Source organism: Oncorhynchus mykiss, chromosome 6 (genome assembly GCF_013265735.2).
Source record: "Oncorhynchus mykiss isolate Arlee chromosome 6, USDA_OmykA_1.1, whole genome shotgun sequence".
NCBI lineage: Eukaryota > Metazoa > Chordata > Actinopteri > Salmoniformes > Salmonidae > Oncorhynchus > Oncorhynchus mykiss.
The window spans coordinates 66,458,294-66,484,679 of NC_048570.1; the positions used below are offsets into that span (position 1 = coordinate 66,458,294).

General features: G+C 40.8%; 1 protein-coding gene across 3 annotated transcripts in view; it reads left to right on the forward strand.

Annotated features, from left to right (window-relative positions):
* Positions 1-2,429: 2,429 nt before the first annotated feature.
* pkd1l2a (polycystic kidney disease 1 like 2a) overlaps positions 2,430-26,386 on the forward strand; it is a 39,278-nt gene continuing 15,321 nt past the window's right edge. Inside the window, exons 1-16 of one of the 3 annotated variants that reach the window (XM_021607331.2) lie at positions 12,516-13,214; positions 16,193-16,351; positions 16,476-16,664; positions 19,660-19,770; positions 19,954-20,101; positions 20,190-20,419; positions 20,516-20,923; positions 21,015-21,272; positions 21,599-21,785; positions 21,972-22,089; positions 22,437-22,578; positions 22,854-23,240; positions 23,414-23,556; positions 23,690-23,869; positions 24,524-24,661; positions 24,774-24,926. In XM_021607331.2, the coding sequence (XP_021463006.2) occupies positions 12,890-13,214; positions 16,193-16,351; positions 16,476-16,664; positions 19,660-19,770; positions 19,954-20,101; positions 20,190-20,419; positions 20,516-20,923; positions 21,015-21,272; positions 21,599-21,785; positions 21,972-22,089; positions 22,437-22,578; positions 22,854-23,240; positions 23,414-23,556; positions 23,690-23,869; positions 24,524-24,661; positions 24,774-24,926 (3,276 nt within the window). In that variant the 5' untranslated portion in view covers positions 12,516-12,889. Of the gene's footprint in view, positions 3,851-7,465; positions 7,679-9,130; positions 9,263-9,469; positions 9,999-12,515; positions 13,215-16,192; positions 16,352-16,475; positions 16,665-19,659; positions 19,771-19,953; positions 20,102-20,189; positions 20,420-20,515; positions 20,924-21,014; positions 21,273-21,598; positions 21,786-21,971; positions 22,090-22,436; positions 22,579-22,853; positions 23,241-23,413; positions 23,557-23,689; positions 23,870-24,523; positions 24,662-24,773; positions 24,927-26,386 lie in introns of those variants that run through there. The other 2 variants (XM_021607330.2, XM_021607328.2) reach the window with 2 other exon arrangements.

Here is a 26,386-nt window from a genome sequence, read left to right on the forward strand (position 1 = left end):
GTGTTCTTAGGGTGATGAGATGTGTTGGGTTTGCACCAGACAAATCGTTTTCCTTGATGGCCAATAAAGTTCAATTCTATCTGACCAGAGTACCTTCTTCCATATGTTTGGGGAGTCTCCCACATGCTTTTTGGCGAATACCAAATGCGTTTGCTTAATTTTATCTTTAAGCAAGGGCTTTTTACTGGTCCCATTTCCATAAAGCCCAGCTCTGTGGAGTGTACGGCTTAAAGTGGTCCTATGGACAGATACTCCAATCTCCACTGTGGAGCTTTGCAGCTCCTTCAGGGTTGTCTTTGGTCTCTTTGTTGCCTCTCTGATTAATGCCCTCCTTGCCTGGTCCGTGAGTTTTAGTGGGCAGAACTATTTTGGCAGGTTTGTTGTGGTGCTATATTCTTTCAATTTTTTAATAATGGATTTAATGGTGCTCCCTGGGATGTTCAAAGTTTCTGATATTTTTTTTATAACCCAACCCTGATCTGTACTTCTCCACAACTTTGTCCCTGACCTGTTTGGAGAGCTCACTGTTCTTCATGATGCCACTTAGTGGTGTTGTAGACTCTGGGGTCTTTCAGAACAGGTGTATATATACTGAGATCATGTGACAGATCATTTGACACTTAGATTGCACACAGGTGGACTTTATTTAATTAATTATGTGACTTCTGAAGGTAACTGGTTGCACCAGATCTTATTTAGGGGCTTCATAGTAAAGGGGGTGAATACACATGCACGCACCACTTTTCCCTTTTTATTTTTTAGAATTTTTTAAAACAAGTTATTTTTTTCATTTCACTTCACCAATTTGGACTATTTTGTGTATGTCCATTACAGGCAATCCAAATAAAAAAATCTATTTAAATTACAAAATAGGAAAAACGCCCAGGGGAGATGAATACTTTTAAAAGGCACAGTACTGACTCACACACAGCACCTAAAAAGAGACATGTTCTTATTAGTCAAAACAGGCTTGTCGAGTTCACCACACTAACACATGTATTTTCCTTTACAACTGAGGATGTCAAAAGTCCAGAAGAGTTGGGCATGACTGTCGGGAGACAAGGCCGCTGTCTGGGTCAGTGGTTGATTGAAAAGTAATCTCACAGCAGTACCAATGTTGATCATGAAATTCTTGGCCCTGTAAAGTTTAATATGTGGTATAAATATAAAGAGTCTCTGTATTTTGGACTTTGATAACTCGAATGTTCTTTATCTGGGTCATTGGTTTGTTGCTGCCAAACCTGTATAAAGTTGATCTACACCTGCAAGCTGCAGTGTGTTACATTAATGACAGCCTTCAGAGGCACCCATTATTACTGTTGACAGAGGGTCCTTCCCTGAGGACCTTATTGCAGACCATTCACTATATGCCTGTGGTCTGTTGGTTTGTACACAAGGATTATGTCCATTGGAACTTCACAAAGAAAGTGCAGTCAGACATAACAGGTCATGCTGTAATGTCAGTCCCCTTTAAAGACACCATGTCAGCAGGCTGCCTGTAACAGTGAAGATGGACAGTACTAATCTCTCTGTGTTGCTCTTGATGGATCTCCTCTTAAGCATGTCTTGTGCTGAGGTTGAGATAGCACCTCTATCCTGACCAGAGTACCAAGAGGGCTTTAACGGCTCCTGTTATGAGTTTGTGGCTCTACCGCGTTCCTTCCTCAGTGCACAGGGTTGGTGTGAGCGGGGTGGCGGACACCTGGCCTTCATTCTAAATATCGATACACAGCAGTTCCTACAAAAGCACCTGCAGCCAGAGCAGGACTGGTGGCTGGGTCTGGCACCTGCCTCCCCGAACCTAACACTGGACTCTGCTGTTGCTGAAGGTAAGAGAGCAGCCCAGGCAACTAAAGTGGGCATTATTTGATAACACTAATGCATTAGATCCTTTGATCATGCAAAGGGTGGGAGTAGAGTGCATTGTATTCAGTTGAGCAGAAATTGTACAGAAATCCGTTACATTTCCACTGGTCTCCCAACCTAAGACTAAGATGCTGGGCTTGTTGACTCCCGCGTCAGCTGGCCTCTTGCTGGGAGATTTATAATGTATTCATCTCAAACCATTGCTAGGAGACCATGCCACATTTAGATATCTCCTTTTAGCAGCTAATGAGGAACACTTGTCATTCAGTAGTGTCTTCAATAGGGTATGCTGTCCAGTCCTTTGATTTTGTTCTCATCCCTCATGAGAACGCAAACTATCATAGTATTTATCAAATTAACTAGATAGTACACAGTAAGCATGTCAGGTTGAACATCTAATATTGTGGGAAAATAATGCTTTATTTCCTCTACTTTGAAGAGCAGGTGTTCCTAATGTTTTGTACCCTCAGTGTATATAGAATATAATACTTTCATTGGTGTTTGTGCTGTAAATCCTCAGGTCCTCTCTCCTGTCTTGATGGCTCTGATGTCAGCTACTCTAACTGGGTGAACGACCCTGATCCAGGGGCTGGCTGTGGTCACATACTGAGGAGCTCAGGGTTTCAGTGGGAGGCAACAAGCAACTGTAGCCAGGAGCTAAACTTCATCTGCCAATTTGGTTTGTATTTGATGCGTGTGTGTGTTTGTGAGGCAGAGAGTGAGGAGTGCAGCTGGATATAACTTTTAATATTGTAAAACAAACACAGCTGTAGCGAAGGAGGGAAATGCACTAAAACAAAATTCCACTTGAGGAAGGAGCTATTGTATAATCAACATAAAATGTTTCTTTATCACACAGGAAACCACAGTACCTGAATAAAAGAAAAGCCACTGAGTATAGCCTTTCAATGGAAATGATGTGCTTTGGATGTAAAAACAATACAAAGAAATAGAAATACAAGGTAGTAAATATTGACCTTCGCATTTAAAGTATTAAACTGTTTGTCCTCCTGAGCTTGTGTTTCATGCATGAATGGCCAACATTTAGAGTAGGCATTGTAATAATGATCCTCTATCTAAACCATGTGTACTGATACCCCTCCCATAAATGTAATGGCTTTTGTACAGTACAACTCAATTCTAAAAAGGAAGACAGCCTAATGATGAAAACGATCATGAAAATCACATATAATTCACATTATTAGTAGCACTTTCTGTAGTGACAAAAGCAGGCCTACAATATATGCGCCTTATTATCTACACAGCTTATACCACTCTGTTACAGTATGTACTATGTAAAGTGATTTTCCTCTCCCACAGTATATAGGAAGCAGTGGTTGCTGTACGACTTTCGGACAGTACCTGTACTACGTGCTTCTCTGCTTGATTCTAATCTCTCTACCTCTTATCAGTTGGATTACACAACAACTAATCTTTAGTCGACCACAATGTGAAAAATGGCACAGCATCATCAGCCAATGAACTGTAGTTGTCCCTCAGACACATTCAAATAATACAGTAACACACATGAAAATACATGACATTCAAATACAGAATGCAATGTGATGCATTTCAAATTAAACTAAACAAAAATACCCAAGTAGGCCATTAACTTTGTTCTAGTTTGGTAAATTTCAGTTCTTGAATTTGAAGACATTGGTAAGCTTGAGCGGAGACTAGCACCTAGCACACACAGTCATATTCATCACCCAGCTGTGACTCTGGTCCACAGTCCAGAAAAACGTCATCCTTCAGGAGCCCATCGGGGAGTTTGGTGTCATCAAGTGCTATAGCATGAACCAATCAATAGATGGAGCAAACTGCAAGGCCCTGTATGGCAGTCCGATTCAAATCCAGGTTGAAGTAGAAGCTGATAAGTAAAATCAACATGAGCAGAAATAAAAGCATCTGGTCTTACATTTCCGAGAGTACACATCTTGGTAGAATGAGATAACTTTTCTATCTACGAATGTGACCTACAAAGGTACGAATGTGACCTACAAAGTCCACCGTGGTGAGATGTTGGTGGCCAATTCATCAGCAGACAGAGGAATCGTCACCCACAACATCATAGTGGGATCAGAGGTGGAGCAACAACTGGGCTCTGGCTGCCACCAGCTGACCCTGCATGCCTCGGTCTTGGGCGTGTCCACTGAGCTGCAGGTGTGTCTACTGGAGCCAGTGGAGGGCCTGCTGGGATCAGTGATGGCTGAGGAGGGAGAGAATCCAGACTCAGACCTCTATGTTACTGTCTCCCTTCTCTTCCAGGTGGAGCCAACGGCAGCATCTCAAAGACCAGAGACATTTGAAAACGGAAGCATGCAGGTTTACAATATCTCAACCACTATCCAAGGTACCTAACCTATTTACTCAAACTGTCATCCAACAAACCTTACTCAGAGATTAAAACAGTGACTGACGAAGATACCTTTTTTTTTAGATTCTTTATAATATTATTGTTTATATTATTCATATCAACTGTTTTGTTACAGGATATTTGCAAGTGAAAGTCAGGTCCTGGATTGTCTTCTCACACATGGATGTGGATAACACAGCAGTTGTTTGTCACAACAGTTCAGACCTCAGGTAGGATGGCTATGCAAACACAGTATGTTAAATAGCTAAGAATTACAAAAATACAATTATTACAAAACAAAAATTTTCCTGCATTTTTTCTTCACATATTTGTTTTCATCCCCAGACAGAAAAGCATATGAGAGTTCGCCGAGCCTATACCAAATTTGAATGGGAATGCAGTAAGTACCAGTTAAGGCCTTTAAGCCACAGGGCTGTTGAAGAGAACCCTCTCACCCCACCCTATTCCAGTATAAAATGAAAACAATGACTGTAAACTTTGTTTTATAACATCCATTTTCTGTAACAATCTTAATAGTTTTTTTCACTGTTTACTCAGTGTTGTGTCTCATCTTTTTACAGCATGGCCTTATTGTGGTGTTTTCTAACCCTTTTCCCTTTCCAACTCCAGTAGAAGAAGACTGTAAGGGTAAGGGAAAATGCAACGATAAAACAACGGACAAGACTTGTTTGATTGAAAAAGACTGTCTTCCAAACCCATTCGAGCACTTTTACTGTGAAGAGACAGATTGGCAATGGGAAATGGGTTGACTGGGTTTAAACATTGCGATGCATCACGGTTACTCCAACAAAATTCACCAACTTTACAATTTGGTAATATGGGGATAGGCCTAAAATAGTGAAGTGAATATATATGTCAGTATCATTATAAAACAGGCAATGACAATATTATACAAATTGCAATTTAAATATCACTACAATTCTAGTATCATCATCATAATCATCCTCAGAGAAGTACAAGTAACTTCCAAAATAAAGGAAACACCAACATAAAGTGTCTTAATAGGGCGTTGGGCCACCATGAGCCGCCAGAACTGTTTCAATGCACCTTGCATAGATTCTACAAGTGCCTGGATCTCTACTGGAGGGAGGTGACACCACTTGTCCTCTAGAAATTCCATCATTTTGTGTTTTGTTGATGCTGGTGGACAACGCTGTCTCAGGCGCCACTCCAGAATCTCCAATAAGTGTTCAATTGGGTTGAGATCTGGTGACTGAGACAAACACACACACACACACACTAAACCCTGTATGCTCCTTTGAGACTCCTCTTTCAAAGTCACTGACATCTCTTCATCCAGCCATGGTAGCCAAAATAATGGGCAACTGGGCATTTTTATACATGACCCTAAGAATGAAGGGATAATAATAATTGCATAATTAACTCAGGAACAACACCTGTGTGGAAGGACCTGCTTTCAATATACTTTGTATCCCTCATTTAATCAAGTGTTTCCTTTATTTTGGCAGTTACATGTGTTGGACATCATGATGCTTTTGGACTGGCCTAAGTGGCCACACAGAATGCTGATAAATATCTGGAATGAATCGAGTTAGAAATGATTTAGCTTAAACTATTGACAGATTTGTAATCCTTAAGTGTACAACAGGGTAATGACATTAGCATGTTAATTGACTGATTTAATTAGAATTCAGAAGTAAATTGGTCACATTTAACATGAGTTGCTCTCATGCCTATGGAGCATGCTGTAATTACACTAATAATAATGTTGCATTAAATGCCCAATAATTACATAAATGTATGTATTGCTTTGTTATTACAAAGGTAAACTGTTACTGTTACTATTTCCATTTGTATGATAACAATAACTGTCCATTGCTATGTATTTACAAAGCAATAATCAAGTTACTATGTTACAAAATGTGAATTCAATGTTTTTAAGATGATCTATTTTATGCTAAAAAACGGTACCTCTATTCTTTCAATTGCCAGGATAATTGTAATACAGTGGATGTAAAATGTTAAAAAAAATATGTACAATTAAAATTGGACTGTAACTCTAGTTGTCCAAATGTAATTTGGCATATTGAGGACCCAAAACCTTCAACAGTAAGTCTGAGATTCCTTTATTGTTGCATGCTGAATGCAATCATATTTTTTATTGGTATCAAATCAATTTTTATTTGTCGCATACACGTGTTTAGCAGATGTTATTGCGGGTGTAGCGAAATGCTTATTTTCATGTGTGAATGAGTTTCATTAGAGTGCATGAATCCATGTATTGACTAACCCATGTTGTCTAATTTGGAGTTGACATATTGTAGATAAATAAAACAAATTGATGCATAAACCCATTATTTTTGGACTGCAGGTGATTGACTATACAATAGCCAGAGTTCAGTGTACATGAGGACAACATTTTGAACTCTGTGGTCTTCTAGGGTGCCCTGCAAAACTGTTACAACAACGCAGGGAAAAAGCCACTTAGAGAGGAGAGAAAAGATCAAGATGGTCAGAAAGAGTACAAAGTCAGCAAAAACTACCTGAAAGAAGCTTCAGATAGGCTTCAGAATCTCCATGTGGTAGTTTATGGTGAGTATCTATTCCTTGTATTCAGTTCCAAAAACAATATAAGTACAGGCTAAATGTTTGGTTAACTCAGTTGATAACAGGATGTCCTTTAGATATGTTGAACTTGCATCAAACTGTTCTTTAGCGTATCGACAGAAAAAAAGTCAACAAATTGTCACATTTAGACATTTTCCCGACTGATCAATTAGACATCGCATTTTCTGTTTGAGATATTTATAGGAGCTTATTTTGGACTGAATCATCCTCAGAAAGTAAGGACCTAATGTAACATGTTCACGAGTGGAAATAAGATATCAATATCCCTTTATATCACCGTTGTTTAGATAAGGAAACTTTTGAAAATGCCAGGTACACCATTAAGATTAAGATAAAATGCCATATTGATTTAGTTTAAAAAAAATATCTTTGTAATCAGATTGTTTTTCTTCTATATCTTTTAGGCAAACATCTGCGCTGCAGTTCTGTAAATAAAGTCACGTTAATCTTTCTACTTGATGGGGAGCAACTACAGCTGTCGGTAAGGTGACTGTTACAGAATTGAACACAAAGACTCGTGGAAGTACCCCAATCACCACTGAGGTTTGTTATTACCAAACAAAATCAATAATCAATTATAAAATGTACTAATGATTTAATGTATGGTCTCCGTCTTGCCTTTCATCTCCATAGTTCACATCCATTTAGTAATTGGAGCACTCATCTAGTTGTTATCCCCCAAGGTGCAGCCAGCCAAGTCCGGTACCCCAGTGCAGGAGCTCCAATCTGCAGTGGCGAACACAGTGGCTAATCTACATAAGCAACCCAATAAGCTCCTCTGTAAGCTTTTCCTTCCCTCACCTGGGTGCTGATGTCCTTTCTCCAGAGGAACCAGTGGATGTGTGAGTAAGTGTGCATATGGGACTACAGTGCCTTGCGAAGGTATTCGGCCCCCTTGAACTTTGCGACCTTTTGCCACATTTCAGGCTTCAAACATAAAGATATAAAACTGTATTTTTTTGTAAAGAATCAACAACAAGTGGGACACAATCATGAAGTGGAACGACATTTATTGGATATTTCAAACTTTTTTAACAAATCAAAAACTGAAAAATTGGGCGTGCAAAATTATGCAGCCCCTTTACTTTCAGTGCAGCAAACTCTCTCCAGAAGTTCAGAGAGGATCTCTGAATGATCCAATTTTGACCTAAATGACTAATGATGATAAATACAATCCACCTGTGTTTAATCAAGTCTCCGTATAAATGCACCTGCACTGTGATAGTCTCAGAGGTCCGTTAAAAGCGCAGAGAGCATCATGAAGAACAAGGAACACACCAGGCAGGTCCGAGATACTGTTGTGAAGAGGTTTAAAGCCGGATTTGGATACAAAAAGATTTCCCAAGCTTTAAACATCCCAAGGAGCACTGCGCAAGCGATAATATTGAAATGGAAGGAGTATCAGACCACTGCAAATCTACCAAGACCTGGCCGTCCCTCTAAACTTTCAGCTCATACAAGGAGAAGACTGATCAGAGATGCAGCCAAGAGGCCCATGATCACTCTGGATGAACTGCAGAGATCTACAGCTGAGGTGGGAGACTCTGTCCATAGGACAACAATCAGTTGTATATTGCACAAATCTGGCCTTTATGGAAGAGTGGCAAGAAGAAAGCCATTTCTTAAAGATATCCATAAAATCCAAAACATAAAGGAAAATCTACAATGGAATGGTTCAATAATAAACATATCCAGGTGTTAGAATGGCCAAGTCAAAGTCCAGACATGAATCCAATCGAGAATCTGTGGAAAGAACTGAAAACTGCTGTTCACAAATGCTCTCCATCCAACCTCACTGAGCTCGAGCTGTTTTGCAAGGAGGAATGGGAAAAAATGTCAGTCTCTCGATGTGCAAAACTGATAGAGACATACCCCAAGCGACTTACAGCTGTAATCGCAGCAAAAGGTGGCGCTACAAAGTATTAACTTAAGGGGGCTGAATAGTTTTGCACGCCCAATTTTTCAGTTTTTGATTTGTTAAAGTTTGAAATATCCAATAAATGTCGTTCCACTTCATGATTGTGTCCCACTTGTTGTTGATTCTTCACAAAAAAATACAGTTTTATATCTTTATGTTTGAAGCCTGAAATGTGGCAAAAGGTCGCAAAGTTCAAGGGGGCCGAATACTTTCGCAAGACCCTGTATATACTATATTTATGTATTATCATGAGTCAATATGCATGAGAGGGATTTTCATTGTGTGAATTGTTTTTTTTAAACTTGTTAATTTTGTTGACGAATAATTAGGTAGTGCTTTTAAACCCTCTCTCTATATTCACTATTTCCCACTTGTTACAGATGCTGAGTTTGAAGAAGAACCCCTTTTCATGGAGCGAGGAGAACAATATTACCAGCACTGTGGGGTCTGTCTCCCTGACTAGAGGAGATGGTTCTGTCATCCCCATAGAGAACCTATCTGAGGAGATTGAGGTCAGGGCGCTGCAAATCCCTGCATTTTCTATGTAATTTGAGAGTGAAACAACTCTACTCTTGCCTTAATAATACCTATGAAATTAAAGATACAAGAATGCAGATCCTGGATCAGATATCATTGGCGAATGACATCATGTTGTATATAAGAAATGATAATCTCATTATCTCTTCTTTGAAAAACATAACCTCTTCTTTGATGCTCAGATCTTCTTGCCAAGGCCTGAAGGAGGGCAAGCAAAAAGCACAATACTGTACTTGGGAAACTACAGCACACTGATGATCGATGTCCCTTCACCTGATGTAACACTGGTGCTGAAGATAAAGCCATCGAAGGACATAGCCTTTCAACTGTTCCTGGGGTATAAAGACTACCCAAAAGATGAGCAATACATAGCCAAGACTCAGATGCCTCACCAGAGCAACACGCAAGGTGATGTACCTCCTGAACATACATATGAATCATGTAGACATAACAATTGTGAAGTATGATGAATGGATAACATTTCATGTTTAGAAAATGTGTGTGTGTATTTTGAGTCCAGAGGAGAAATACACCTGGGTCCTGGGTCCCAATGATTTGACAGGAAAAGTTGGGGTGCATTACCTTGTGGTGAGGCCCATTGTAGAGGCAGGGGTTAAATCCGTCAATGCCACTGTGACTGTCACCTCCATTGCTGCCCAGTGCAAATATTGTAATGAAACATTATCCACCTGGAGTGAAGATGGCTGCAGGGTGAGTTCAACAAGTACGACACAACACCTCATAATAAAACAAAGGCACATTGCAGCATCCCTGCAATCCTTGACCAGGCCATAATGAAATACATAAACCAACTGTGATCTCCTTAGGTTGGTCCTTTAACCACGCTATTGGCCACTTACGCACTTATGTACGCACTTGACCTTCTTCGGGAACTCTTTCTTCGTCATGCCCAATCTCGTAGACGTGTCACGTACAGCTGAGCTCTTTGCCACCTTTGCCCAAAATCCTGTGATGGTGTGCTTTATTGGTTCCATCTTTGTATTGGTGGTAATATGGGCACGTGGGAAGGACATCCAGGACACAACCAAGGTCTGACTTGAAAAACCACTGCTACCATTTTATCATCTTTGCCGTTGAACTTGCTGTTGATGCAAAGTTTTACCTTCAAGTGTTACTTCTTGTAGGTTCCAGAAAATGATGTCATGGCTTTAGAAGCTTCTGATAAACTAATTGACATAATTTCAGCCTTGATTTCAAGGCCTACCTTCAAACTCAGTGCCCCTTTGCTTGAAATCATGGGAAAATCAAAATAAATCAGCCAAGGCCATTTTTTTTTTAGACCTCCACAAGTCTGGTTCATCCTTGGGAGCAATTTCCAAACGCCTGAAAGTACCACGTTCATCTGTACAAACAATTGTACGCAAGTATAAACACCATGGGACCACGCAGCCATCATACCGCTCAGGAAGGAGACGCGTTCTGTCTCCAAGAGATGAACATACTTTGGTGCGAAAAGTGCAAATCAATCCCAGAACAACAGCAAAGGAACTTGTGAAGATGCTGGAGGAAACAGGCACAAAAGTATCTATATTCCCAGTAAAACGAGTCCTATATTGACATAACCTGAAAGGCCGCTCAGCAAGGAAGAAGCCACTGCTCCAAAACCGCTATAAAAAAGCCAGACCATGGTTTGCAACTGCACATGGGGACAAAGATCGTACTTTTGGAGAAATGTCCTCTGGTCTGATGAAACAAAAATAGAACTGTTTGGCCATAATGACCATCATTGTGTTTGGAAGAAAAAGGGGAAGGCTTGCAAGCCGAAGAACACCATCCCAACCGTGAAGCACGGGGGTGGAAAAATCATGTTGTGGGGGTGCTTTGCTGCTGGAGGGACTGGTGCACTTCACAAAAATAGATGGCATCATGATGGAGGACAATTATGTGGATATATTGACGCAACATCTCAAGACATCTGTCAGGAAGTTAAAGCTTGGTTGCAAATGGGTCTTCCAAATGGACAATGACCCCAAGCATACTTCCTAAGTTGTGGCAAAATGGCTTAAGGACAACAAAGTCAAGGTATTAGAGTGGCCATCACAAAGACCTGACCTCAATACTGTAGAACATTTATGGGCAGAACTGAACAACCGTGTGCAAGCAAGGATGCCTACAAACCTGACTCAGTTACACCAGCTCTGTCAGGAGGAATGGGCCAAAATTCACCCAACTTATTGTGGGAAGCTTGTGGAAGGCTACCCAAAATGTTTAACCCAAGTTAAACAATTTAAAGGCAATGCTACCAAATACTAATTGAGTGTATGTAAACTTCTGACCCACTGGGAATGTGATGAAAGAAATAAAATCTTAAATAAATAATTCTCTCTACTATTATTCTGACATTTCACATTCATAAAATAAAGTGGTGATCCTAACTGACCTAAAACAGGACATTTTTACTAGAATTAAATGTCAGGAATTGTGAAAAACTGAGTTTAAATGTATTTGGCTAAGGTGTATGTAAACTTCCAACTTCAACTGTATGTATATGTATGTGTGTATTTCGGAGGGGTTGGGTTAAAAGGCGGAAGTAAAATTTAAATTGGACCTTGTGTGCAATTGACCATTAAACTGATGGTAATAGTAATCTATTGTATTGGGAGCTATGGAGGGGGTGGATGACAAAATGTTGCTGGATATGTACTGCACAGTCCCCCTCCCAAACTACACATTCTTGGTTAGTAAAGATCCTACTGAGTATTTTCCACCCCACTTTACCTAAGACAGTATAGTTTTTTTTCTCTACAGCCCAATATTCTAAACATGCCAGTGTCAGCATTATATTATTTCATTATTGAAAAAAACTTTTTTAAACCATTTTTTTGGGGGGATTTCATAAAATACTTATTGCCTTACCTTATTGCCACAATAAAAGGGGCCATTGATTACATTTCAATATCTTTTTAATCAGCTAATGATATAATTACAATCTGTTGAAATGCAGGCTTTTATTTTATTAAGTTTTCCTCATTCCTCTACAAAAGTGACATCAAATTGATTGGCAGTATAGTACTAGGTTGAGAGAGGGAACATAGTTCATTGTGGCTCTAATACTTCTACTACTATTTTGATATGTCCTTGATATACGTTGAAAAGGAAATTCTGACAGTAAAAATATATTGATTTCTTATCATTTGAATAAGGCAGGTTAGAGCTTCTGCTAGGGTTTGAATAGTGGTTGGATATACAGTATAAAGGTCTCTCTAACCAGAGTAGCCTACTGGAGTGTATAGCACTGCGTACTGGACACAATCATCTTATACTGCATGCAGGCTGCAATGAGTGCTACATCATTGGCAGCCTTAAAGAAAGAGTAAACTCAGAGGCTGTTGACAGACGGGCCAGAGGACCTTATTATAGCCCATTCACTGTAGGCCTTTGCTCTGTTTGTTTGTGAACAAGGATAATGCAACCAATGGGAACTCACAAAGCCAGACTGTAAGGCGGACAGCCCTTTGTTGGAGCCAGAACAAATCATTCTGTGATGTTGAAGTGGTGACAGGGAATTGCTGACGTCAGTCCCCTTTAAAGATAGCATGTCACCAGGCTGCCTGTAACAGTGTACAGGTGAAGGGGTGAAGATGGACAGCACTAAGCTCTCTGTATTACTCTTGAATGCTTTCCTCTTAAGCCTGTCTTGTGCTGAGGATGAGATAGCACCTCTATCCTGCCCAGAGTACCAAGAGAGCTTTGACGGCTCCTGTTATGAGTTTGTGGGTCCACCTCGTTCGCGTTCCTTCCTCAGTGCACAGGGTTGGTGTGAGCGAGGTGGTGGACACCTGGCCTTCATTTTAAACGACGAAACCCAGCAGTTCCTACAGAAGCACCTGCAGACGGAGCAGGACTGGTGGCTGGGTCTGGCACCTGCCTCCCCAAACCTAACACTGGACTCTGCTGCTGCTGAGGGTAAGAGGACAATTGAAGAAAACACTAATTGCCATCAACATACTGTACAATAATATATATGATTATGTAAAGGAAATCAAAGGTTGAGAGTAGACTCACTTGTGCATGGATGTATTTGCAGAGTTATTTTATTGTGTTAGAGTGTATGATTTAAAGTCTTATGAAATTGCCATGATATGAGGGAATTTTGATGTAAAAGGACCCATAAGCACTAACAAGAGAAGTTCATAGGATCATGTCAAATCTAGCATCAAATGAAAGCTATATTTTTTTAAATGAAGGAATGTATACATTTTCCGACCATTTTCTATCCTAAATATTAGGAATAACAAGCAAAGGCTTTGACTGCTGGTCAAACAGATGGAAAAGGGGTCTTAGAAAACATCTACCAGATGTTGGTTCAGATTTGATCCGATCCGAACCAATAGAATGTTGTCTTGTTTTGGGAGGAGCTCATTATTAAAATAATAACCAGTGTGTAGAATAATACCCAAATATGCAAAGGTGGATATACAATTGAAGTCGGAAGATTACTTACACTTAGGTTGGAGTCATTAAAACTCGTTTTTCAACCACTCCACAAATTTCTTGTTAACAAACTATAGATTTGGCAAGTCGGTTAGGACATCTACTTTGTGCATGACACAAATCATTTTTCCAACAATTGTTTACAGACAGATTATTTAACTTATAATTCACTGTATCACAATTCCAGTGGGTCAGAAGTTTACATACACTAAGTTGACTGTGCCTTTAAACAGCTTGGAAAATTACAGAAAATGATGTTATGGTTTTATAAGCTTCTGATAGGCTAATTGACATCATTTGAGTCAATTGGAGGTGTATGATTATGACGTTATCCATAATGATGTTATCGGGTGTGTAAATCCACTTCATTACTGTAGTTTAATATCCAAAAGAGGTTCAAGGTTAAGGTTTCATGTCATAGCTGACACCCCATTGTCTTTTGAATCTTCCTTCGGAGCAGATATTTAACTGAGTTTTTGGAAAACGTGGTCCCGTAAAAACCTGAGGGAGATTTTACCAAATATGCATCTGCACAGTTTTTCCAGTAAATGTGTTTTTGTAAAATGTTCAGTTTAAATTGTTAAAAGTAGTCTTATGTAAAACATCAGCGCAATTACAGTGCATTCGGATATTATTCAGGCCCCCTTGACTTTTTCCACATTTGGTTACGTTACAGCCTTATTCTAAAATGGATTAAATACATTTGTTCCTCATCAATCTACACACAATAAACCATAAGGACAATGCAAAAACAGATTTAAATTTTTTGGGGGCAAATTTATAAAAAATAAATAACCCATACCTTATTTACATAAGTATTCAGACCCTTTGCTATGAGACTCGAAATTTAGCTCAGGTGCATCCTGTTTCCATTGATCATCCTTGAGATGTTTCTACAACTTGATTGGAGTGGTAAATTCAATTGATTGGAAATTATTTGGAAAGGAACAAACCTGTCCATATAATGCCAAGAATCAAGAATCACATCTGGAGGAAACCTGGCACCATCCCTACGGTGAAGCATGGTAGTGGCAGCATCATGCTGTGGGATGTTTTTCAGCGGTAGGGACTGGGAGACTAGTCAAGATCGAGGCAAAGATGAATGGAGCAAAGTATAGAGAGATCCTTGATGAAAGACAATGCAGGAGCGGCTTTGAGACAAGTCTCTGAATGTCCTTGTGTGACCCAGCCAGAGCCCAGACTTGAACTCATTTGAACATCTCTGGAGAGACCTGAAAATAGCTGTGCAACGACACTCCCCATCCAACCTGACAGAGCTTGAGAGGATCTACAGAGAAGAATGGGAGAAACTCTCCAAATACAGGTATGCTAAGCTTGTAGCGTCATACCCAAGAAGACTCGAGGCTGTAATCACTGCCAAAGGTGCTTGAACAAAGTACTGAATAAACGGTCTGGGATATTTCATTATTATTATTTTTTTAAATACATTTTCAAAAATTTCCACAAAACTGTTTTTGCTTTGTCATTATGGGGTATTGTGTGTAGATTGATGAGGGGGAAAAAATAATTTTGTCCATTATAGAATAAGGCTGTAACGTAAAAGAATGTGGAAAAAGTTAAAGGGTCTGAATACTTTCTGAATGCACTGTACATTACCATGGAATTGCCCATGATGACTTTGTGTGAGAGTATGCCTAAATATTTCATTGATATTTGAAAGAGGTAATAGTGTTTTGGGGTTGTTGTTTTTTCATAGAATAATCCTACTCCTTTGCTGAGCTGTGGCAGAAGTATTCCTCACAATCTGTTTTTGTTTTCATGATTATTTGCATCAGAAATCAGTTCAATTCCCAGACTCCTAAACTAACATGATCCGCCCACCACTTCTCTTGAGACAAAGATGGTTACTCTTGGTCTTGTTTTATCAGTAGACCTTCTTTGATCTGGCAGTAAAACTGGAAGTAGACACAGGCTGGGTTTGGTGGCTATCTCTCAAGTCAGCTGGCCTTTCTTTGTCTCGCTGGGAGATTTATAATGTATTTACCTCGCACCATTGCTAGGAGACCATGCCACATTAAGATATCTCCTTTTAGCAGCACCTGGCTGATGAAGAACACTTGTCATTCAATTGGATCTGCTGTCCAGTCCCTTGATTTAGACAGGCCTTTTTTATTCCCGTACAAAGGACCAACTTTATCACCTATTCACAGCCGGCTCCTGTGGCATTGACTTTGTTTTCTTACGTCATATTCCTTACTCTGCTTTTCAAGTGTTTTATTACGTGAATTAGAGTATTAACAGAATGATGTATCAGGATGAACAGCTGGGATATCATTTTGTAGGAATATATGTCACAAATATAATATAATATAAGAGTACTTACATACTTTATTTCCTCTACTTTGAAGAGCAGGTGTTCCTAATGTTTTGTACCCTCAGTGTATATAGAATATAATACTTTCATTGGTGTTTGTGCTGTAAATCCTCAGGTCCTCTCTCCTGGCTTGATGGCTCTGATGTCAGCTACTCTAACTGGGTGAACGACCCTGATCCAGGGGCTGGCTGTGGTCACATACTGAGGAGCTCAGGGTTTCAGTGGGAGGCAACAAGCAACTGTAGCCAGGAGCTGCACTTCATCTGCCAATTTGGTTTGTATTTGTTGCATGTGTGTGTGCATGTATGCAGAATAACAAGGTAGCGAGGAATATACTGTATGCGCTTGCTATTCCTTTTAACTCTAATTATTAAACCTTGTTTACTTCTTTGTCTCAGAATCTGGGCGCTCCATTGCTTGTGCTGACCACAATGCCACACTACAGTGTGGTTCCGGTCAGGTGATAGAGATTGATGACAGCTTCTATGGTCGTAAGACGGTTCACTACTGCCGGACGAGTCCCACTTCTTCAGCCACTTCCACACAGGAGGAGTGTAGCTGGATAGATGTTGTAGATTCAGTGACAGGTATGGTGTGAAGTCTAATGTTTTTGAAACTTTTGAAATATTGTGCAAGGTGTATTTTGTCCATTAATGTTGCTCCATCCATCACTAAGGATATTGACATAAATGTATGCTTAGGTTTGACTATTGATTCAAGAATAGTCTTGTTCTTACATTGTATGAGTAAGAACAGTAAAGGTCCAATGCAGCTGTTTTTTTTTAAATCTCAAAATCAAATCATTTCTGGGTAACAATTAAGTACCTTACTGTGATTGCTTTCAATTAAAATGGTCAAAAAGAAACAGAAATAGCTTCTTAGGATAGAGTAATTTCTAAAGCAAGATTTTTGCTATGACTGTCTGGGAGTGGTCTGAGTGGGGAGGGGGAAACTGAAAACTAGCTGTTATTGGCAGAGAGGTTTGGATTTAACTATATTTCTTATTGGTCTATTAACTGACTTATCACCTGGTGATGTCGCGAGGCAGGCCAACACTCACTCATCCCACCAAAACAGGCTGACATTTCACACAGTCTTTTCAAACAGCTCTTACACTAAAAGGGCATTATCATAATTTGCACAATATCACAGTATTATTCCAGCCAAATAGAGTAGAAATACAGTGGGGAGAACAAGTATTTGATACACTGTCGATTTTGCAGGTTTTCCTACTAACAAAGCATGTGGAGGTCTGTAATTTTTTAGCATAGGTAGTACACTTCAACTGTGAGAGACGGAATCTAAAACAAAAATCCAGAAAATCACATTGTATGATTTTTAAGTAATTAATTTGCATTTTATTGCATGAGTATAAGTATTTGATACATCAGAAAAGCAGAACTTAATATTTGGTACAGAAACCTTTGTTTGCAATTATAGAGATCATACGTTTCCTGTAGTTCTTGACCAGGTTTGCACACACTGCAGCAGGGATTTTTGGCCCACTCCTCCATACAGACCTTCTCCAGATCCTTCAGGTTTCGGGGCTGTCGCTGGGCAATACGGACTTTCTGCTCCCTCCAAAGATTTTCTATTGGGTTCAGGTCTGGAGACTGGCTAGGCAACTCCAGGACCTTGAGATGCTTCTTACGGAGCCACTCCTTAGTTGCCCTGGATGTGTGTTTCGGGTCGTTGTCATGCTGGAAGACCCAGCCACGACCCATCTTCAATGCTCTTACTGAGGGAAGGAGGTTCTTGGCCAAGATCTCGCGATACATGGCCCCATCCATCCTCCCCTCAATACGGTGCAGTCCTCCTGTCCCCATTTGCAGAAAAGCATCCCCAAAGAATGATGTTTCCACTGCCATGCTTCACGGTTGGGATGGTGTTCTTGGGGTTGTACTCATCCTTCTTCTTTCTCCAAACGTGGCGAGTGGAGTTTAGACCAAAAAACTATATTTTTGTCTCATCAGACCACATGACCTTCTCCCATTCCTCCTCTGGATCATCCAGATGGTCATTGGCAAACTTCAGACGTGCCTGGCCATGCGCTGGCTTGAGCAGGGGGACCTCGCGTGCGCTGCAGGATTTTAATCCATGACGGCGTAGTGTGTTACTAATGGTTTTCTTTGAGACTGTGGTCCCAGCTCTCTTCAGGTCATTGACCAGGTCCTGCCGTGTAGTTCTGGGCTGATCCCTCACCTTCCTCATGATCATTGATGCCCCACGAGGTGAGATCTTGCATGGAGCCCCAGACCGAGGGTGATTGACCTTCCTCTTGAACTTCTTCTATTTTCTAATAATTGTGCCAACAGTTGTTGCCTTCTCACCAAGCTGCTTGTCTATTGTCCTGTAGCCCATCCCAGCCTTGTGCAGGTCTACAATTTTATCCCTGATGTCCTTACACAGCTCTCTAGTCTTGGCCATTGTGGAGAGGTTGGAGTCTGTTTGATTGAGTGTGTGGACAGGTGTCTTTTATACAGGTGCAGTTAATACAGGTAATGAGTGGAGAACAAGAGGGCTTCTTAAAGAAAAACTAACAGGTCTGTGAGAGTCAGAATTCTTACGGGTTGGTAGGTGATCAAATACTTATGTCATGCAATAAAATGCAAATTAATTACTTAAAAATCATACAATCTGATTTCCTGGATTTTTGTTTTAGATTCCGTCTCTCACAGTTGAAGTGTACCTTAGATAAATATTACAGACCTCTACATGCTTTGTAAGTAGGAAAACCTGCAAAATCGGCAGTGTATCAAATACTTGTTCTCCCCACTGTAAATATATATAAAACACAGGAAATCACGTTTTTGACTGCACTGGGCCTTTAAGCAAAGTGCTTTTAATGGGTCAAAGTAATTGCCTGCTGTGCAGTATTTGATCATTGCATTTTTAGGACACGCTGCTTAAAGTAAAAAGCAGAAATGTAAATATTGTAAAGCAAACACAGATTCAATAAAGGGCCCAGCAATTCAATAGAGGCAGCAATTCAACTTAGTTTCACTTTAGCAGGATGCTATTACCAAACAACTACATGATGAACAATATTTAAACATTGAGCTCTTAGAACATGTTTGCATTTGCAAAGCATAGAGCAGAACTGTAAATATTGTAAAACACACACAGCTTCAACAACGGCACCAGATGCACTGAGGCAGCAATAAAACTTAATTGCACAAAGCACCAAAACAATATGTACTTGTGTCTTAACAAAAATCATAATAGAGGTACAGATGCTGGTACAATGTCAAGACTGGAAGTAAAGCCACAAAATGTACCAGTTTTAAATGGTTGTAATACTGTCAATGAAATCTAAATGTACTGCACTAAATACGGACCGTAGGTTTAAGCCATTGCTTAAGTTAGTGCTTCATGTATGAATGACAAATAGAATAGGCATTGTGATAATAATCCTTCCTCTGAACAGCGTGCACACAATTTATATTTTCAGAGCACTTGGATAAGTCTATTATAATGATAATGTGGATGATGATCTTAATGATGATTCTGATGACAATTATGGTGGAAAACTCTTCTATTTCTTCACCTCTCATATCTCTATTTAATGTACATTATTTCCAGGAGACTGCCATGGGCTGCAGGCGTGCCAAGCCACGGCAGATGTGGCCTCTTTTGGTGAACCATGCCCAGGGCTTGGAAGCTACCTGTCCGTGGAATACAACTGCAAAGATGGTCAGAACATTCTACCCCTGTTACTGTCTCTCCTTCCCTCCCTTCTACATTCCATTTAAATACTGAAATGTGTTTTCAGCTAGTGAAGGGCTCGATTTACATTTTCTCTAATGTTGTATTTCAACACATTATGAGTGGCGGCTAGCACACACAATCTAACCTAGCCATGTCTGTGGTCCACAGGTCTCCACTTATTAATGAGCAAGTTGGCTGCCGTCTTTGACAATGTCTCCATAACAGTGAAGTGGCTTCTCCATCCCTTCAAGGGCAACCTGACCTGCACTCTAAGTGCTGGAGATGGGCACAACATCGATCCTTATAGTCCAGAAGAGTGAGTAACTGAGTAATGTATATCACCCAACATCAAAGCCAAAAAGTCCCTACTTCATTCACAATTAATGGAATTTACACTCTCACAGGTTGGAGAGCAGTGTGGTTCATAAATACATCCGTCCGGGTGTCTTCATAGTTGGGGTGGAGTGTACCACCAGTGAGTGGCATGTGACAGCTCAGAAAGCCATCACAATTCAGGAGCCCATCGGGGAGTTTGGCGTCATTAAGTGCTATAGCATGAACCAATCAACAGATGGAGCAAACTGCAAGGCCCTGTATGGCAGTCCCCTTCAAATCCAGGTTGAAGTAGAAGCTGGTAAGTAAAACCAACATGAGCAGAAATAAAAGCATTTGGTCTTACATTTCCGAGAGTACAAATCTTGGTAGAATGAGACAACTTTGCTATCTACAGGTACGAATGTGACCTACAAAGTCCACCGTGGTGAGATGTTGGTGGCCAATTCATCAGCAGTCAGAGGAATCGTCCCCCACAACATCACAGTGGGACCAGAGGTGGAGCAACAACTGGGCTCTGGCTGCCACCAGCTGACCCTGCATGCCTCTAACGGGGTCTCGGTCTTGGGCGTGTCCACTGAGCTGCAGGTGTGTCTGCTGGAGCCTGTGGAGGGCCTGCTAGGATCAGTGATGGCTGAGGAGGGAGAGTGTCCAGACTCAAACCTCTACGTTAGTGTCTCCCTGGACCGGGGGTCCCCGGTGAAGCTTCTCTTCCAGGTGTCTGGAGCCAACGACAGCATCTCCGAGACCAGAGACATGCAAAACAGAAGCATGCAGGTTTACAATATCTCAACCACTATCCAAGGTACCTACCCAAATACAATCAGAAACAATGACAGAAGATAGGAAAAGATTACACGTTTCCTTGTTTATTTATATCAGTTGTTTTGTTACAGGAGCTTTGCAAGTGAAAGTCAGGGCCTGGAATGTCTTCTCACACATGGACGTGGATGTGGGGAACACAGCAGCAGTTTGTCACAATAAATCAGACTTTCAGACAGAGGAGCATAAAAGGCTTCCCCGGGCTAATGTGGAAATCACTTCTGATCCAGAAAGTCCATCTGACTTCACTCAAAGTGTCACACTTGGGTTAACTGGCTTGAGTGGAGTACTCGGAATCAGTGAACCTGGAATACTACTTGAATGGGAATGCAGTAAGTACCAGAGCTGAGAACACTCACCTCTCAGTTCAACTCATTAGTAGGCTACAGTAACAAAGTCTGTCAAGACTTTTACGTGGCCCACTTGTTCAAGTCTTATCTTCAAGGCCTGTAATAGCTATACATCTGAAATCCGAAGATTTTAGTTTTCAGTTCAGGCACAATCTTTCTATGAATAGAATTGTTCTTCTAAACTCACTAAGTAACAACGGAGGTATTTCTCTGGTTTCCGGGTGACCGTATATAGATTGTGTAGGACCTTTAATGTCCTTTCAGCACAGATGTTATACTCAAACCATGTTCCCCATTTATTCCAACAGATGAACAATGTAAATGCAGAGACAAAACAAACCAGGAGACTCATGTGATTACAGCAGCCTGTCTTCCAGACCCATTTCTTTTTTATATATACAGTTTTACTGTGCAGAAGAAAAATGGGGCTGAAGTGGCTAAAGCAGAGAAATGCATCACTGTCACTCCGCCAGAATTCACCGATGTTACCATAAGGTAAAACGAGGGAGGGAATGGCTCATTAGACAGATGTATAGTCCCGAGTGACATTTTGTTTGTGAGGAGAGGTTTGCATTATCAAACAAAGAAGCTAAATGGCTGATTTGAATCAAATTCAAAGTTACAGTAATCTATGTCCCAGAAGATCTGTTGTATGATAAAAGTTAACCTTTGTTCTTTTAGTTGTTCTACTTGTAACCCAGTGAACATAAACAACGATGTAACCCTCAAATTGGAGTGTACCACCTCAATGAGTTGCCCAACAGTAGTTTGGCATGTTGAGGACACAAGACCTTTGACAGTAAGTGTGAGACTCCTCTATTGTGCACAGAAGCATATTTATGAATAGTGGTTTCAGTGCATGAATAGATAGAACTTATGTTGTCTAATTTAAGATTAGATATACTTTATTAGTCCAGACAGAAATATGTCTGCTGTTAACCAACCCCTCCGACATGCACACAAACACACAGGTGTTTGAACACACATACACACAAACAAACATTAATTTGTAATTTGTCACATGAGCAAAATAAGTAACCTGAAATGAACGCATGCGCAGTTGGATTGTACAAAAGCTGTAGTCATTCTGTACAACGACAGTGTCTATGAAGGAAACAGATTTCATTTTGAGCTAATTTCTTCTAGGGAGACCTCAAACACTGCTACAAAAAAACAAAGCAAAGACCACTGCTACACAGAATAGATGGTGGCAATGAATACATGGTGACAAGTGACAATCTGAAAAATGCCCAGTCCAGATCTCTGAATCTCAATGTGATAGCGTATGGTAGGTATTCATTGATTTTAGAGTATGTGTTGTTACACGTGCTTTAGTTACAGATAATAGTAGGATGAGCATCACTTATGTTGAACCTGACATCAGAATGTCAAATTAGCCATTGTAATGTGGGCCATAAAATGAATCAAGTGTTCCAATGTGTTATATTTTAGGTAGTGTATCATTTGATCATGGATATTTAGAGTAAATAGTGTACATCCAGACCAACATTTACAGAATGCATTTATTTACATTAATGTAACCTATTCAACTTTTTGTTGTAGGTAAGACGACATCTGGCGTTGTAAAGTACACCATTCAGATACCAGGTGTTGCAACACTTGCATCTGTTGCCACTAACATACCGCCTGCTACCTTACCGGCTGCTACCACCATCCTACCGGCTGTTACTACTCGTCCAGCTGCTACTACAATACCTGTTGCTACCATCCCACTGGTAGCTACTACCCTACTGGCTGCTACCACCATAGCGGCAACTACTACTGTATCTGTAACTGTACCTGAAAGAACAGCCCCAACTACCGTCACCAGCCTCCCTTCCTGTATAATTTCCCCTCAGTCAGGCACAGTTCTAGATGCTTTCAATATCACCTGTGCAACAACCTCCTGCTCCACAGGCAAATGCCAATATTGTTTCAAAACTGACAAAGGTGAGTTGTCTGAAATCTGTCGACAATGTAGTCTATTTCAAGAGACTTTCCCCTATCAAAGAAGTTGAATAGTAGGACAGTAAATCAAAATTTTAAAATGCAGTTCCCTGTATACAGATGAAGCTTCATCCACTGTATGAAAACACATTATATAATATTTATTTATATTTCAGATAAACATTTGCGCTGCAGTTATGGAAATGAAGTAAAGTCAATCTTCCTACCTCTCGGGAACAAAAGTTACAACTACAGTCTGTCTGTGGTGGTTACTCTAACAAATGGGGATAGAAAAACCAATGCCACGATCACCACTGAGGTTTGTCATAGAGTAAAAATCCTATCATTCACTTAATGATTTAATGCATGGTAACTGTCCTGCCTTTCTGCTCCATAGAGCTCACATTTATAATGTAGTATCTGGAGCTCACATTTGATTGTTGTCCACCAAGGTGTGGCCAGCCAACTCCAGTTCCTCAGTGGAGAATCTGCAGTCTGTGGTTGAGAACACTGTCGCTCAGCTACAGCAGCAGGGGTTGCTCACTGGGGAGACCCTAGGACAGATGTTCAAGTCTGTGTCTGACATTCTGAACAAGGGCTCCAGTGAGGATCAGAAAGGTGCCAGGGAGGAGGTGAGAACGGGGTAATATTCTACGGTCATAGGGAGCATGGGCTTTGCTGCCAGGAATGTCTACGCCAGGGATTGGCAACCCACGGCCCAGCTGTTGTAGTCCCATGGATCAATTTCCAAAAGCGAAGCACCAATAATTATAATATTTCATAGCCTTTATTGACTAATAATTAGCAGTTTATAAACTACTTATCATGGTTGGCTCCAGGCATAAGCGGTCACTTAGGGCCCCTGGCTGCTAAGACGGGGATCAGTCAAATAAATTGGCCCACGAGGTGCAAGGCCAAGTCTCGCTCAGGGCCCCCAAAAGACTAGGGCCGGCCCACTCTACTGGTGCAATGCATTTAGTTAAGAGCGTTAAGTGGTTTAACTGCAGAAATTGATCGATTGCAAAATGCAGTTGACTGCATGTCTGGCTATGGATGAGGGTACGCAGACCCGCGAGCCACTGCAGCTCCTCATGATGAGTTCACATTTTTTGTTTCCCCTCACCCCCATCAAAGTTGGCCATCCCTGGTCTAGGGACTCTGTGTATTGTTGAACGTAAGACATTACACTAAACTAAAAGAGTTATGATAAATGAGTATGAAGTTCAAGACAAAAGGAAGTGTCTCTTTAGATGGATGTTTGTGAGGTGTTCTGATTGATGTTCCAGCTGCGAGAACAGATGCTGAGCACCATGACTGCAGTGCTGAAGAATGTCCCCAACAACACTCCTCAGGAAGTGCAGCTGACGGCCAGAGCAGTGGCAGGGATCACCAAGAGGAGGGAAGAGGTCAATTCCGCTGCTCAGGTACAATTGGATATGAGAGCAAGGCAACATAATCTTTTCCAAACATGTATTGCTGAAAGAGAGCAGAGATTTAGTTCCCAATGGTCTATGTTATGCTGTGGATCTTTTCCAGCTAGAAGCTAGCTCCCTGGTGGCAGACCTCAGCTCTTCCCTCCTCTATATGAATGTCAGTGAGCATGGTGGACAAGAGATGGTGCAGGCAGCTACACCAATTGTAGAGGCAGCCAGCAATATCCTGGGAGTCTCTTCAAATGCAAGCACACAGGTGATATACAGTTGAAGGCGGAAGTTTACATACACTTAGGTTGGAGTCATTAAAACTTGTTTTTCAACCACTCTACACATTTCTTGTTAACAAACTATAGTTTTGGCAAGTCGGTTAGGACATCTACTTTGTGCATGACACAAGTAATGTTTCCAGAGGCAAAAGAAACGCACACCTATTTAGATGAGGTGCTGGCTAGCGGAGTGGAACACTTAAATAAATTAAGGAGAGCCGCACACTCTAGGAGCTCAGATGCAAAAATATTTATGTACAACGTTTCGACAGACAAGCGGTCTTCATCAGGGTATTAGCTATAAACTATACAAACTATAGTTTTGGCAAGTCGGTTAGGACATCTACTTTGTGCATGACACAAGTAATGTTTCCAACAATTGTTTACAGACTGATAGATTCACTGTATCACAATTCCAGTGGGTCAGAAGTTTACATACACTAAGTTGACTGTGCCTTTGAACAGCTTGGAAAATTCCAGAAAATGATGTCATGGCTTTAGAAGCTTCTGATAGGTTAGTTGACATCATTTGAGTCAATTGGAGGTGTACCTGTGGATGTATTTCAAGGCATACCTTCAAACTCAGTGCCTCTTTACTTGACATCATGGGAAAATCAAAAGAAATCAGCCAAGACCTCAGAAAAAGAAATGTAGACCTCCACAAGTCTGGTTCATCCTTGGGAGCAATTTCCAAACACCAGAAGGTACCACATTCATCTGTACAAACAATAGTATGCAAGTATAAACACCATGGGACCACGCAGCCGTCATACCGCTCAGGAAGGAGACGCGTTCTGTCTCCTAGAGATGAACGTACTTTGGTGCAAAAAGTGCAAATCAATCCCAGAACAACAGCAAAGGACCTTGTGAAGATGCTGGAGGAAACAGGTACAAAAGTATCTATATCCACAGTAAAACAAGTCCTATATCGACATAACCTGAAAGGCCACTCAGCAAGGAAGAAGCCACTGCTCCAAAACCGCCATAAAAAAAGCCAGACTACGGTTTGCAACTGTACATGGGGACAAAGGTCGTACTTTCTGGAGAAATGTCCTCTGGTCTGATGAAACAAAAATATAACTTTTTGGCCATAACGACTATCATTATGTTTGGAGGGAAAAGGGGGAGGCTTGCAAGCCGAAGAACACCATCCCAACCGTGAAGCACGGGGGTGGCTGCATCATGGTGTGGGGGTGCTTTGCTGCAGGAGGGACTGGTGCACTTCACAAAATAGATGGCTTCATGAGGGAGGAAAATTATGTGGATGTATTGAAGCAACATCTCAAGACATCAGTCAGGAAGTTAAAGCTTGGTCGCAAATGGGTCTTCCAAATGGACAATGACCCCAAGCATACTTCCAAAGTTGTGGCAAAAAAGGACAACAAAGTCAAGGTATTGGAAGGGCCATAACAAAGCCCTGACCTCAATCCTATAGAACATTTGTGGG